Raw genomic sequence first — 13825 nt, 5'->3', positions numbered from 1 at the left:
TGACAACAGGCGCGATGCCGCATAGACCTCTCACAGAAATGAAAACAACAAATAAACGAGTCTGACCTATGTTACAACAAAAGACTTCAAGAGTTAAAACTCCCAAAATGGAACCAAGAGTCGTAATATATGGTTCTTGTGTAGAGCTAATAGGAGGCACGTACGTCTGGAGGTTCCTTCCTTACACCTCGCTGTTGCAAACGGACGTTACACCACGACACAGACACAAATTTGAATACGGCGAACGGACACGTCAGTGACCGGACGGACAGTTCACTATGGGTCTCCCCCTTCGCAGTCCAACACCGTGATCACACGACCACGACTCCGTGGTTCTTGCAGTTCGGTCGATGTTGCACATCTTGAGCTTGGGCCGTTCAGTTTCTATTTTTCTTCTTCTTTTCACCGTTATGTACACCTCCCTCCTGTTTTCATGCTTGATCTGTGTTCAGGTTTTGACGAGATATCCACTGGGTCATCTTACCACTAAATGTGGAGGGGCGTGATGGGGAGTTTCCCTTGCAAGTGGTCACCCATGTGGTTTTGTTTCGAGAAATTGATTTCTAGGTTTATCATTAATCTGTTATTAATTTTTATGACTTACCTACTTACTTCAGTATGGCAGCAATTATGTTGCAGACAATAATACTTCTTTGGCTGATACAGTTTGAATTTCTGAGGCGAACTTCGTTTGCAGCTGATCGTTGTTGATGCCTTGTTATTAAAATGGCAGAACTTACGAAAATATTTTCTTTTGTAGCTGCTTACCTTTGAAAAGTGCGCAAATCAAACATGCAGGTGAATCCGGGGAAACTCCACTGACATTACTGTCATCGTTGTGACAGATGCTTGAAGCGTAATTATACCTGTCACTGTTGATTTGTAAGGAAACTAAAAAAGAAAAAAAAAACTGTTTGTGACCGCCTTGAAAAAGAGCTGAGTCCTTAAGGGTGACCAATAGCTGTGTTGGGTTTTCCTTTCTGTCATAATAATCATAAATACGACGATGAACCGCATTCTCAGTAAATTAATCTGTAGAGGTAATTCATGCATTCACAGAACGTTTTTTCCTCAAGAGTTTCAAGTTTCTGTTTTTCCAGCTTCCTTTAATCTCTCGAGCATTCATTTGCCGATCTTCACAATAACGTTTTTGTTTATGTTCAGAGCTGTAGTGTTTCTATCGATTACATTATTAAAGGAGAGCAGTGGGCCACTATTAAGTTTTTCAGGCTCAAAGTAAGCATGTAGTGAGGAAACCATTTATCTCGACTGATCTTGTATAACAATCCCCTGATCAAGATAATGGCTTAGACCCTTTCCATTCATAACTAACTGACATTATTCTGTACCAGAATACAACAACAGTAACAGAAAATAAAATAATAGTTCCTGCAACAGTATAAGAAACAAACATCACAGGCTGCCTTAAACTGAAGCACAGGGAGGGATGGGGGGTACTGTGATGGTGCAGTGAAGGTTTGGCAACTTGGAGGATTTGTTATAGTTACAGGTATCATGGGATTGGCGGAAAGTGGTCCTTGGGATCCCCCCCCCCCTCCCCTCCATCTCTCCCCTACTACTCCTGTCACAGCTATCGATCCTCAAGTAATTTTGAACAATGGAAACACCAGGTTGAAATATTAACAACATTAGGTTCAAATGGTTCAAATGGCACTGAGCACTGTGGGACTTAACATTTGAGGTCATCAGTCCCCTAGAACTTAGAACTACTTAAACCTAACTAACCTAAGGACATCACACACATCCATGCCCGAGACAGGATTCGAACCTGCGACCGTAGCAGTCGCGCGGTTGCGGACTGAAGCGCCTAGAACCGCTCGGCCACCGCGGCCGGCTAACAATATTAGGAAAAGGCTAGATTGCTATTCACTGTAAAGATGAACGACTGACTCGTAGGCAGGCACAACAAAAGGCTGTTACACATTATAACTTTCAGCCTAAGCCTTCAGCAGCAAAGAAAAAAGACACACACACACACTCACACAAGGAAGCACTACTTATGTATACATGACCGCTATCACCGACAGCTACGACCGGACTGTAACTGTCACATAAACAGCAATCTGGAGTTCCGTGGGGAAGGGGAAGGGATAGCAGGGTACAGGTGGGAGTAGAGAAGAGCACAGAAACGGGAGGTGGCGTGTGGGAAATAAAAACTTCAATGGCTGCTTCACAATCCGGTTCATCTGGATCTTCCCCTCCATAACCAGCTTGTCTGAACTGTGCAGATGGGAATTATCCTTACAACACATTCTCACTCCCAAAATTATCGTGCCCTCAACCTCCTGTAACTGGAGGTCCCCGCACACTTCACCCAACAGTTTCTGCCCCATCCTCCTATCACCTTCTGTTGCACATTTTTTTCTGCCACGTCCTAATGCTGCACGTGGTAGTCTCTAGTCCCTGCGTGCCTTGCCAAGCAGCGCGTTTGCTTAACCCCCCTCCCCCGCTCTCCATATGTACCCTACTATTCTTCCCCCTTCACCACACCACTCCAGATTGCTATTCATGTGACAGTTACGTTACGATCGGAGCTGCCGGGTGTAGCGGTCACATGTGGAGGAGGCGTCGGTGCTTGTGTGAATGTGTGGTGTTTTTCTTTGCTGATGAAGGCTTTGCCTGAACGCTATAATATGTAACAGTCTTTTCGTCGTCACTGTCAGCAACTCACAAGACGGGGGAGGTGGGGGGGGGGGGGGGGGGTGGGGGGGGGGAGGGCACGACGCTAGGCTTGTAGATTTCCCTCAAACTTTGTACCCCTTTAGTAAGCCATTAAAACAACATAATATTCAAGTAGTGAGATGCACTGCTCTGACAGTTCTGAAAAAATTGCACGAGAAGTTTTACGAGTGATTTATGTGGCTTATGCATCTGTGCGTAGGCGTCTGACGTTAGAGTTCATTGTGCTCAAGTAATTAGCGTACGAGCTTCGTAAGACGAACTTATGAGGCGATGATTCGACTCCTGCTCAAACTTAATTATTAATTTATTTTTTCGTCACTGGTCATATTCTTTAATTTATATGACATTCGAAAGGTAATATAATGCAAAAAACCTCGTGTATTTGCATGAAGTTTTAATTTATGTTTTCCATGTCTGTATGAAAAATACCATCCTGCAACGTGTGATGTCGAGACCACATCCGACGAGTAATTGTACATTACCCTTATGGTCTGGCTAAAAATGGTTCAAATGGCTCTGAGCACTATGGGATTCAACTTCTGAGGTCATCAGTCCCTTAGAACTTAGAACTACTTAAACCTAACTAACCTGAGGACATCACACACATCCATGCCCGAGGCAGGATTCAAACCTGCGACCGTAGCGGTCGCGCGGTTCCAGACTATAGCGCCTAGAACCGCTTGGCCACTCCGGCCGGCTGTGGTCTGGCACATTGTGACTTAACACAATATTGATAGTGAATAAAGTCATTTGCACTATTATTTATCGATGTTTGATTTGGGCTTTGCAACCTGTCCCTCGTCTATGAAAATTTAATAACAAATAGTAAATAGTCAAATGAGATACAAAATTCATGAAAATTCATGAAAATGCACGTGACCAGTGATGAAAAAGAAAGATTAAAAAGTAAGTGTTAGCGGGGTTGGAACCGTAGCCTCGTCTACGACCCTCTTGCAAAGCGCGAATGTTAAACACTTGACCGCAATGACTTCTTACAGCCGGTGCCTTCGCACAGATGTATCAGTTAGATAACAGACGTGTGAAACTTTTGGTGCGATTTTCTCGGAATTGCCAGAGTAGTGCACCTTTCTACTTACACGTTGTGTTGTGTTAATGGCCCACTAAAGGTGTACGAAGTCTGAAGTAAACCCGTGATCCCAACGTCGTGGCCTTCTGTTGTCAGAGGGTCATTTTTACAGTGAGTGTCAATCGAACCTTTTCCTAATATTGCTAAACTAATTTTGAACAGACTAAGTCTACACCTACATCTACATGGATACTCTGCAAATCATAGTTAAGTGCAATCTCTTGAGTAGATCAGTTACTTTTTTTAAGTGTTCTGCCAATAAAACAGTCTTTGGTTTGCCTTCCCACAACATTTTATATGTGTTATTTTTTATTTAGGTTGTTGGTACGACATTCATTCACTAATTAAAAAGACAAATTGGTCTGGGGAAAAAACTGTTAGTAGGGTAAGTTTGATACTTTTATGGCTTCAAGTTGGCATCACTGGGATGAGCCCTGATGAGCTGATTTATCGACATTGTTTTGTTTATAACCTCAAAAATACATTTCAAGATGGCGAGTCCGCTTGAAACGTCCACATTAGTTGAACAACGTTCTGTTATTCGTTTTTTACTTGCTGAAGGCGATAAACCACTGAATATATACTGCAGAATATCTAAAGTTTATGGTGAAGATTGTATGAATCGTGCAAATTTTTACAAGTGGGTAGAGCAGTTCAAAAATTCTCGCAACTCAGTGACTGACTAACACCATTCTGGTCGACCAGTTTTAGTTTCAACTCCCTCACTTGAAAGTAGAATTGATGACATTATTCGTGCCGACCGCCCTGTGACTGTGGAAATGATAGTTGATAAGGTTCAAGTTCGTACTGTAACAAGTGCAAGATGGGTCCCAAAGGAGTTGACGTGGCTACACAAGGAAACAAGGTTAAGAGTGTGCACAGAGCTAAAGGAACGTTATGAAAGAGAAGGTGAGTACTTCATCAACAAAATTTTAACTTGTGATGTAACTTGGTTCACTATTATGAGCCAGAAGCAAAAAGACAAAGCATGGAGTGGAACCGCGCCAACTCACCTGTCAAGAAAAATTCAGAACCCAAGAATCAGCAGGAAAAGTCATGTTAACGGTGTTTTGGAATGCTGAAGGTCCAGTTTTTGTGATTAACTCGAAGAGCAGCGTACAATGGACAGCGAATACTACTAAGATTTGCTTTTAAATAAGGTGAAGCTAGCCATGAGAGAGAGACGTCGTGGATCTCAGAGGAGAGGTCTCATATTGCTCAACTAACCCGTGAAACCATCGTCAAAATCGGCTGGGAAGTACTACCTCATTCCCCTTACAGTTCTCATTTAGCACCTAGTGATTTCCATTTGTTTGGTGCACTGAAGGAGTCAGTTGGTGGGAAGAAGTTCCAGGACAACGAGGACGTGAAAAAGTTTGTGGGAAATTGGTTCAAACATCAAGATAAAGCAGCCGGAATAAAAACGCTTGTAGCCCGTTGGAACAAGTGCATAAATGTTCAAGGGGATTATGTTGAAAAATAGAAAAAGTAATGTTTTGTAAAAACAAACGCTTTTTACTCCAGACCAATTTGTCTCTTTAATTATTGAATGACGCACGAAATTGTAATTCTTAGGTATTTAGCTGAATTTACGTCCTTTAGATTTGATTGATTTATCGTGTAACCGAAGTTTAACGGATTCCTTTTAGCACTGACATGAATGACCTCATACTTTTCATTATTTAGGGTCAATTGCCAATTTTTGCACCATACGGATAGCTTTTCTAAATGGATCTGCAATTTGTTCTGGTTCTCTGATGACTTAGCTAGACGGTAAATGACAGTATCATCTGAAAACAACCTAAGATGGCTGCTGAGGTAGTCTCCCAAATCTTTTATGTAGATAAGGAACAGCAGAGGGTCTTGTTGTTGTTGTGGTCTTCAGTCCTGAGACTGGTTTGATGCAGCTCTCCATGCTACTCTATCCTGTGCAAGCTGTTTCATCTCCCAGTACGTGTTGCAGCCTACATCCTTCTGAATCTGCTTAGTGTATTCATCTCTTGGTTTCCCTCTACGATTTTTACCCTCCACTCTGCTCTCCAATACTAAATTGGTGATCCCTTGATGCCTCAGAACATGTCCTACCAACCGATCCCTTCTTCTAGTCAAGTTGTGCCACAAACTCCTCTTCTCCCCAATTCTATTCAATGCCTCCTCATTAGTTATGTGATCTACCCATCTAATCTTCAGCATTCTTCTGTAGCACCACATTTCGAAAGCTTCTATTCTCTTCTTGTTCAAACTATTTATCGTCCATGTTTCACTTCCATACATGGCTACACTCCATACAAATACTTTCAGAAACGACTTCCTGACACTTAAATCTATATTCAATGTTAACAAATTTCTCTTCTTCAGAAACGCTTTCCTTGCCACAGCCAGTCTACATTTTATGTCCTCTCTACTTCGACCATCATCAGTTATTTTGCTCCCTAGATAGCAAAACTCCTTTACTACTTTAAGTGTCTCATTTCCTAATCTAATTCCCTCAGCACCACCAGAGTTAAATCGAGTACATTCCATTATCCTCGTTTTGCTTTTTTTGATGTTCATCTTATATCCTCCTTTCAAGACACTATCCATCCCGTTCAACTGCTCTTCCAAGTCCTTTGCTGTCTCTGACAGAATTAGAATGTCATCGGCGAACCTCAAAGTTTTTATTTCTTCTCCATGGATTTTAATTCCTACTCCGAATTTTTCTTTTATTTCCTTTACTGCTTGCTCAATATACAGATTGAATAACATCGGGGAGAGGCTAAAACCCTGTCTTACTCCTTTCCCAACCACTGCTTTCTTTTCATGTCCCTCGACTCTTATAACTGCCATCTGGTTTCTATAACGCCAGAGGGTCTATAACACCAGAAATCACTTCTGTTTTACTCAATGACGTTCTGTCAGTTATATACGAACTGACAGGAGATGCATGACTCCACTTGGCGCTTCGCCCACCCATTTTGTGTCCGCGCTTGGAGGCGAGTGTTCAGTGCAGATGTAGAGGATAAGCAGCTGCAGGCAGGGAGAAGGCGTACAGTACCTGTTGGGGCAGGGCGACAGTTCTGGTTGCTCGACGAGCACCCTCCGCTTCCCGCGGCTGGCCACGACTGCACGGCTGCCCGGGCACCTCACGCACGGCCGCGCACCTGCAAAACACACACACCAGGCTACCCTCTGCACCATCCGTCGTCGCTAGTGCAGGCGCCCTCAGTCTTCTGCGCCGCAGGCCGCACTGCAGACGCCCTCCACTTTGCTGATGAGGACCCTGCAGAGATAAAGGCACCGCGCCACTGCCTTTATACGCCATACACAGGGCAGGCGACTCGTTAAACCAACGCGACAGTCCGCCCTCTACAGTCGTCCTGCATCTGTGCAGCGCCGCCGCCTTTCCAAGACGATGTGACCGACCACGAGGAAACAACAGTCTGGTGCACACAGACGACGTCCACAGAAGCGAGCGCTCTGGGTTTATACCCTCAGTAGAGGCGGTCTTGTTAGAAATGAACTTGCAGGACTACCGAAAAATACTTCTAAACAAATGTGAGACTGCAATCACTGAGAAATGAGGCAAATTTTTATTGACTGAAAATGAATGCAAGGACCTAGGCTAAACATTGTTGCCTAAGAAGAATACGTCAGACGCAATTGTTAGTACACATGCAGGGCGCAAAAAGCTACGTTAACTTTAAGACGAGATAATGGAAAAAATCTCAAAAAGCATTCAGATGTTTTGGAAAATGATTTGTCTAAAAGTAAGAAATAAAATAGATTACACTGAGATGACAGAAGTCATGGGATAACGATATGCAGATGTAGGGTTGGAGACAGTATCGCGTACACAAGGTATGAAAGTACAGTGCATTGGTGTAATTGTCATTTGTACTCATGTGGTTCAAATGGCTCTATGCACTAAGGGACTTAATATCTGAGGTCATCAGTCCCCTAACTTAGAACTACTTAAACCTAACTGACCAAAGGACGTCACACACATCCATGCCCGAGGCAGGATTCGAACCTGCAACCATAGCAGCAGCGCGGTTCCGGACTGAAGCGCCTAGAACCGCTCGGCCACAGCGGCCGACTCATGTGGTTCATGTGAAAAGGTTTCTGACGTGACGATGAATGCACGGCAAGGAATGGTAGTTGCAGCTAGACGTATGGGACATTGCATTTCGGAAATCGTTAGGGAATTCAATATTCCGATATCCACAACGTAAAGAGTGTGCTGAGAATACCAAATTTCAGGCATTGCCTCTCACCACAGCCAACGCAGTGGCCGACGGCCTTCACTTAACGACCGACAGCAGCGGCGTTTGCGCAGAGTTGTCAGCGCTAACAGACAAGCAACACTGTGTGAAATAAATGCAGACATCAATGTGGGGCATACGATAAGCGTATCCGTTAGGACAGTGTGACGAAATTTGACGTTAATGTAAGGCAGCAGCTGACGGACGTGAGTCCCTTTGCTAACAGCAAGACATTGCTTGCAGTGCATCTCTTGGGCTCGTGACCATATCGGTTGCACCCTAGACGACTAGAAAACCGCGGCGTGTTCAGATGAGTCCTGATTTCACTTGGTAAGAGCTGGTGGTAGGGTTCGAGTGTGGCGCAGACCGCACGAAGCCGTGGAACCAATTTGTCTACAAGGCACTGGGCAAGCTGGCGGTGGTTCCATAATGGTGTGAGGTGTGTTTACATGGAATTGATTGGGTCCTCTGGTCCATCTGAACCCATCATTGACTGGAAATGGTTACGTTCGGCTATTTGGAGGCCATTTGCAACTGTTCATGGATTTCATGCTCGTAACAACGATGTCGTGTCACCGGGCCACAGTTGTCAACGACTGGTTTGAAGAACATTGTGGTCAATTCGAGGGAATGATTTGGCCACCCAGATAGCCCGACGTGAGCCCCATCGATCATTCATGGGACATAATCAAGAGGTCAGTTCGTGCACAGAATCCTTCACAAGCAACACTTTCGCAATTATGGACGGCTATAGAGACAACATGGCTCGACATTTCTGCATGGGACTTCCATCGATTTGTGGAGTGTATGCCATGTCGAACTGCTGCACTACGCGGGGCAGTAGGAGGTCCAATACGATATTAGGAGGTATCCCGTGACTTTTGTCACCTCAGTATAGAGAAATATTGACTTGAATTTGTATAGTGCTCGAAATAATGTACAGAAAATGAGCCTCTGATTGAGAATTTAAAGTTCCGTGTTTAATTTAGAATTTTGAAGAGTACTAGAAGATATTTGTTTGGTGGATTATGGAGACCGTGCAGTTTGCCATTATGTTGCCTTGAGATACGACTGATATGTGAAGTCAAGCGGCTACATATTTTACCGACGGGTTTGCTACTGTTATGCAAATCATTAACTTTAGCAGCTGAGATGCTCGTAACTGTGTTATTGACGTAAGGAGACAACTGAGTGAAATTCGACAACAGATTTCAACTAATATCTGACAGCAGATTCCAATTTTATTGCAATCTTTCAATTAATTTTTTTCTATTGACAAACGTTAATGAATAAAAAAATGTTGTCAAGAGCAATGGGAAGAGATGTACTACCTCTTTCAGCAAATGCATCTGGTTCTCTAGTATTTCTGTTGAAGCTTTTTCACATCTATTGCTACGCATCAAAGAAATACGTCGTAGTCACACAGCAGCACTGAGTCGTGTGACAATATCCAACAACCGAACCTTTAAAATTTTTAATTCGAACATTGAAGCAAATATATGGTTGGCATAAATAAGCAGACTCAATTATTTAAATGTTTAAAATCATAAAAAATCAATTAGAAGGCTCATTCGTTACTGATGTAGAAGGAGCATTAACAAGGAAACAACACTAACTTGACCTTATATTTTCAAAATAAAAAAAGTACAGAAGCAAGTTATCAATCTCAGCAATCGATCACGCGTGGTAGTTTGGACCGTAATTCTAATGGTACGTAGTTGTGACTTGAATGTACATCTTTCAAACATTCGCGTGCAACGGTAGTTTGTCACTCGCGTCCTCCTATTTGTGAGATGTTCAAGGTGATGGAAGATTACGTGGGGAGTGAGTCACGTCTCCCAAATGTGTTATGAAATCTTGTTTCACAACACGTTGTTTTACGCGAAAAGAATAGTAATATGGTAGCAAATGGAATTAATGATTATGGATTTACAATTCAATTATGCGAATCACGTTGAAGAATAGCGCAACTTCTGGGAATTTGCTTCATTTTAACAATTTCAGCTTTTCAATCTAAAGAAAAAAGCGTACAGCAAAGATTTTAACAAGTATATAGCGCAACGCTACTTGTGAAAAATTTGGTCTACTCATCAGCCTTCAAAAGACTAAGATCATGGCGCAGAGCACTACCAACCTTCCATCCATCAGCATTGATGGCAATCCTCTCCAGGTAGTTGATGACTTTACCTACTTGGGATCCACAATCTGTAGCAACTTGTCCATGGACACTGAAATTACTAACAGAATCGCGAAGGTATCATCTGTCATGGCTAGATTGAAAAACAGAGTATGGAACAACGGACTGCTTACCACAAAAACTAAATTAAAAGTCTACAACGCTTGTGTTATAAGCACCCTTCTCTATAGCTGTGAGACATGGACAACTCTCTCTAGGCATGAATCTGGACTCAGCAGCTTCCATCTCCGCTGTCTCCGGAAGATCCTTCAGATCTCTTGGAGAGATAGAGTACCCAACATCGAAGTCTTTCATCGTGCAAGCACAACCAGCATCTTTTCACTCTTGAGTCATCCACGTCTAAGATGGTTGGGACATGTCAGGCGCATGGATCCTGAACGGATACCGAAATAAGTGCTGTACGGAGAACATCAGGAGGGTGTGAGACCAGTGGGATGACCGCATCTTCGTTTCAAGGATGTCTGCAAGAGAGACCTGACCAAGACCAGAATCAACCCAAGTCGCTGGGAAAGCATTGCAGACGACCGTGTCAAGTGGCGAGTAACTGTGCGCAACGGCGTCAAGCTCTCAGAGGACGAACGCACACAGGAACAAATCAGGAAGAGGACAAAGCGAAGAGACAGAGCTGCTTCTGTTCGAAGTCCCTCAAATTTCACATGTCCAAACTGCAGTAGGGACTGCCACTCTCGAGTGGGACTTTTTAGCCACAGCAGACGCTGCAGACTCTGAACCAAGCATGCTGCACCATCATCCCTCAAGGATGGACAGATGTTACTTCTTTAATGGCACATTTGATTAATTTACACTGCATTTGTGAATCACAACGTGAAAGTGTTCAAAGCAAAGTGATCTCTGGCACCAGGTACAGATTAGAAACCGCGCAGTTCGACACAATGAACAAAATACTATCGCTTGTTGGTTGAAGGTCATTATGAACACGAACGCCTTTCTGATTCTTCTGTACAGTACTTCGCGCTCGGGCATTAGGCAGCTGCAGTGAGATGGTACGAGTGACAAACAGATGCGCGCGACTGTATAAATGCAAAACATTCAGAAGGTAGTAACTGCATACTGTTGCAGTTATGGCTCAAATTTTCGATCAAGTTAGATTGCTGGGGCTGATATTTTACAAGTGTGATTTTTTTACCCAGAAATATGCCACAAATATGCTGATGTTTCCTTGTGAGTAGAATCCGTAGTTAGATTGGAATTGCGGTTCAAAATTTCTTCCTTTTATCTGGAAAAGTGGGTGAGCAAGAGCAATGTCGACAGCACTTGTAAGGGAGACATTACTTCCTGCGCCAAACGCTGTCTGTCTGCTGATATTCGAAGGATTCTGTATTGAAAAATTTCTGAGACTGAAAAATTGTTGGAATTTTTTTACACCTTAGGGCGCAGACGATAGAAATATACCAAGGCCACACAGCAGCAGATTGCACGGTCTACATAATCCCCAGACAAATATACTCTAGTGCTGTTTAAAGCTCTTAGATTCTAAGTTAAATATATTACACATTATTATTCCGTGATACAGTATTTTTGGGACACTTGATTTAGCAGACCGCGTTCATTACTTAAATAAGGTAATTACAATTATATGTAGGAGTAGGATGGGTAAATCGAGCAACCGAAAGAGTTACTGCATCGAAATGGGGAGAAAACAGGTTTATGGCATACGGTGAACAAAGAGAAAGATTGGTTGATAGGTCAAATACTGAGCCATCAAAGATTGACACCAGTACTATCTGTGTAAAATATTTCATTAAATTTGTGTAAATTTTGTGTAAACCATACGTTTCGCTTCATAATGTTTGTAGTGTATGTGGTCTACGACATACGAAACTAACTTGAACTAAAAGCAAACAGTACTGCCCGTCACATTAAGCAGAGTCTGAAACAGAGATCATTCCGACCAAAGGAAACTGGTTCGATACTGCAAAAAAACTGGAATCTTCTGTAAGCTTTTTAATGAAAACTCAGTAATAGTCATGCATGCCGTTTCCCTCACATCCTGGACGGTAGAGATGCAGACGTTCGGATGAGTAAACACTTGCACGAAGTGCAGCATCGCGTTCGAGCTCTGGATGCTTACCTGATCCACTGCGCTTCTCGGGCGGGTACCTGCGAAGCGGTGCCTGCTCCGGTGGCGTTACAGACGCATTGATCGCGCCCCCAGTACATCTGGAACACAAAACGACACCTCACAAAGGGAAGAAAATAAATCTGAAGATGACTGCACGAACATACGTGTAGAAAGTTCATTGCGTAAAATAAGATTTTTTTTTTTTTTTTTTTTACTAGCTCTATGTATTTCGAAGTAAAGAGTGTTTACTAACACTCATCTGAGGATTGGAAATGAGACGCTAAGAGTAGGATATGCATTTTGATATTTTGGCAGCAAAATAACTGATAATTAACGAAGTTAAGTCGACATACAATTCAGACTAACAAGGAAGGCGTTTCTGAAAAAGGTAAATTTGCTAAAATCCAATACAAATTCAAGTACTTGTTTTGCAAATCAAACTGCCTTTTCCTGCTGCTAGTTATTTTATTTATCCCATACGCGTTTCGCCTTCTCCTTTTCTAAGGCATCATCAGTGGGATCTGTAATAATACAGTTTTGTTAGTTATAGATTATCAAACAGTTCACTTCGAGATTTTTTGTAAAAATATAATTACTTACGGTTTGCTGATCTGCGTTTCCTCACATCTGGTCTGCAGGTCGCACTACTACTTTTATCACTGTTCTATATTCACATCTTTGTATTTTGGCCATCCGCACACTGTTCACCATGTTTCTCACTGTTTTTTTGTGGTGGAATATCGTTCTTCTGTCATTTGATTCAACTATTTCGTCGTACACTTCTTTTCACAGCGTAAATATTGCGACTCCATTACGTGTTTCATCGTCTTTAGTATGTTTACCTATGTGTTGCCACCCTAACGAAGTATATGTTCATTACTAACTTCTGTTTACGATGTTTATACCGTGTGTGTGCGTATGAATGAGAGAGAAAATAAGCACAAACCAACCATTAGAGAAGATGACATGAGAATAATTAGAATCAACAATAAAAGCACCTTCTGACCATGCAAGAAAATTACTACACACATAAAACTAAAGCAGAGGGGAAAATCCTGTTAAATGACCAAGTACACATGCAAAGCAATATATTATTTACACTAACAGATAAAATAATAGAATAATGTTCGCAAAAAGGATAAATATAATAATACTGTTCAATGTAATAATAATACAACCCAACATCTTTACACTCACTCATCCATGACCCCTCCCCAGAATATTGAAACGAAAAGTCAAAACAGCTGTCACCAAAGTTTTCAGCCACTCGCTAACAGCTAGTACAACCCCCCTCTCCCCTCCCCCCCCCCACCCCCACGAACACAAAAGAAACGGCTCTATCCCCCCCCCCCCCCTCTCCCTCTCACTCATACGCACACACACGGTATAAACATCGTAAACAGAAGTTAGTAACGAACATATACTTCGTTAGGGTGGCAACACACAGGTAAACATACTAAAGACGATGAAACACGTAATGGAGTCGCAATATTTACGCTGTGAAAAGAAGTGTA

At 42.6% G+C, this 13825-nt stretch overlaps 1 protein-coding gene across 1 annotated transcript in view; it reads right to left on the bottom strand.

The window, feature by feature from the left end:
- The window catches only part of LOC126188543 (neurogenic locus notch homolog protein 3-like), a 136666-nt gene that overhangs the window by 91934 nt on the left and 30907 nt on the right, over nucleotides 1–13825 (bottom strand). Inside the window, exons 3-4 of the mRNA XM_049930143.1 lie at nucleotides 12321–12409; nucleotides 6825–6930 (exon numbers count right to left, since the gene is read on the bottom strand). Of these exons, the coding sequence (XP_049786100.1) occupies nucleotides 6825–6930; nucleotides 12321–12409 (195 nt within the window). The remainder of the gene's footprint in view (nucleotides 1–6824; nucleotides 6931–12320; nucleotides 12410–13825) is intronic.

The sequence above is a fragment of the Schistocerca cancellata genome, chromosome 5 (assembly GCF_023864275.1).
Source record: "Schistocerca cancellata isolate TAMUIC-IGC-003103 chromosome 5, iqSchCanc2.1, whole genome shotgun sequence".
NCBI lineage: Eukaryota > Metazoa > Arthropoda > Insecta > Orthoptera > Acrididae > Schistocerca > Schistocerca cancellata.
This window is presented reverse-complemented; position numbering and strand designations above follow the sequence as displayed.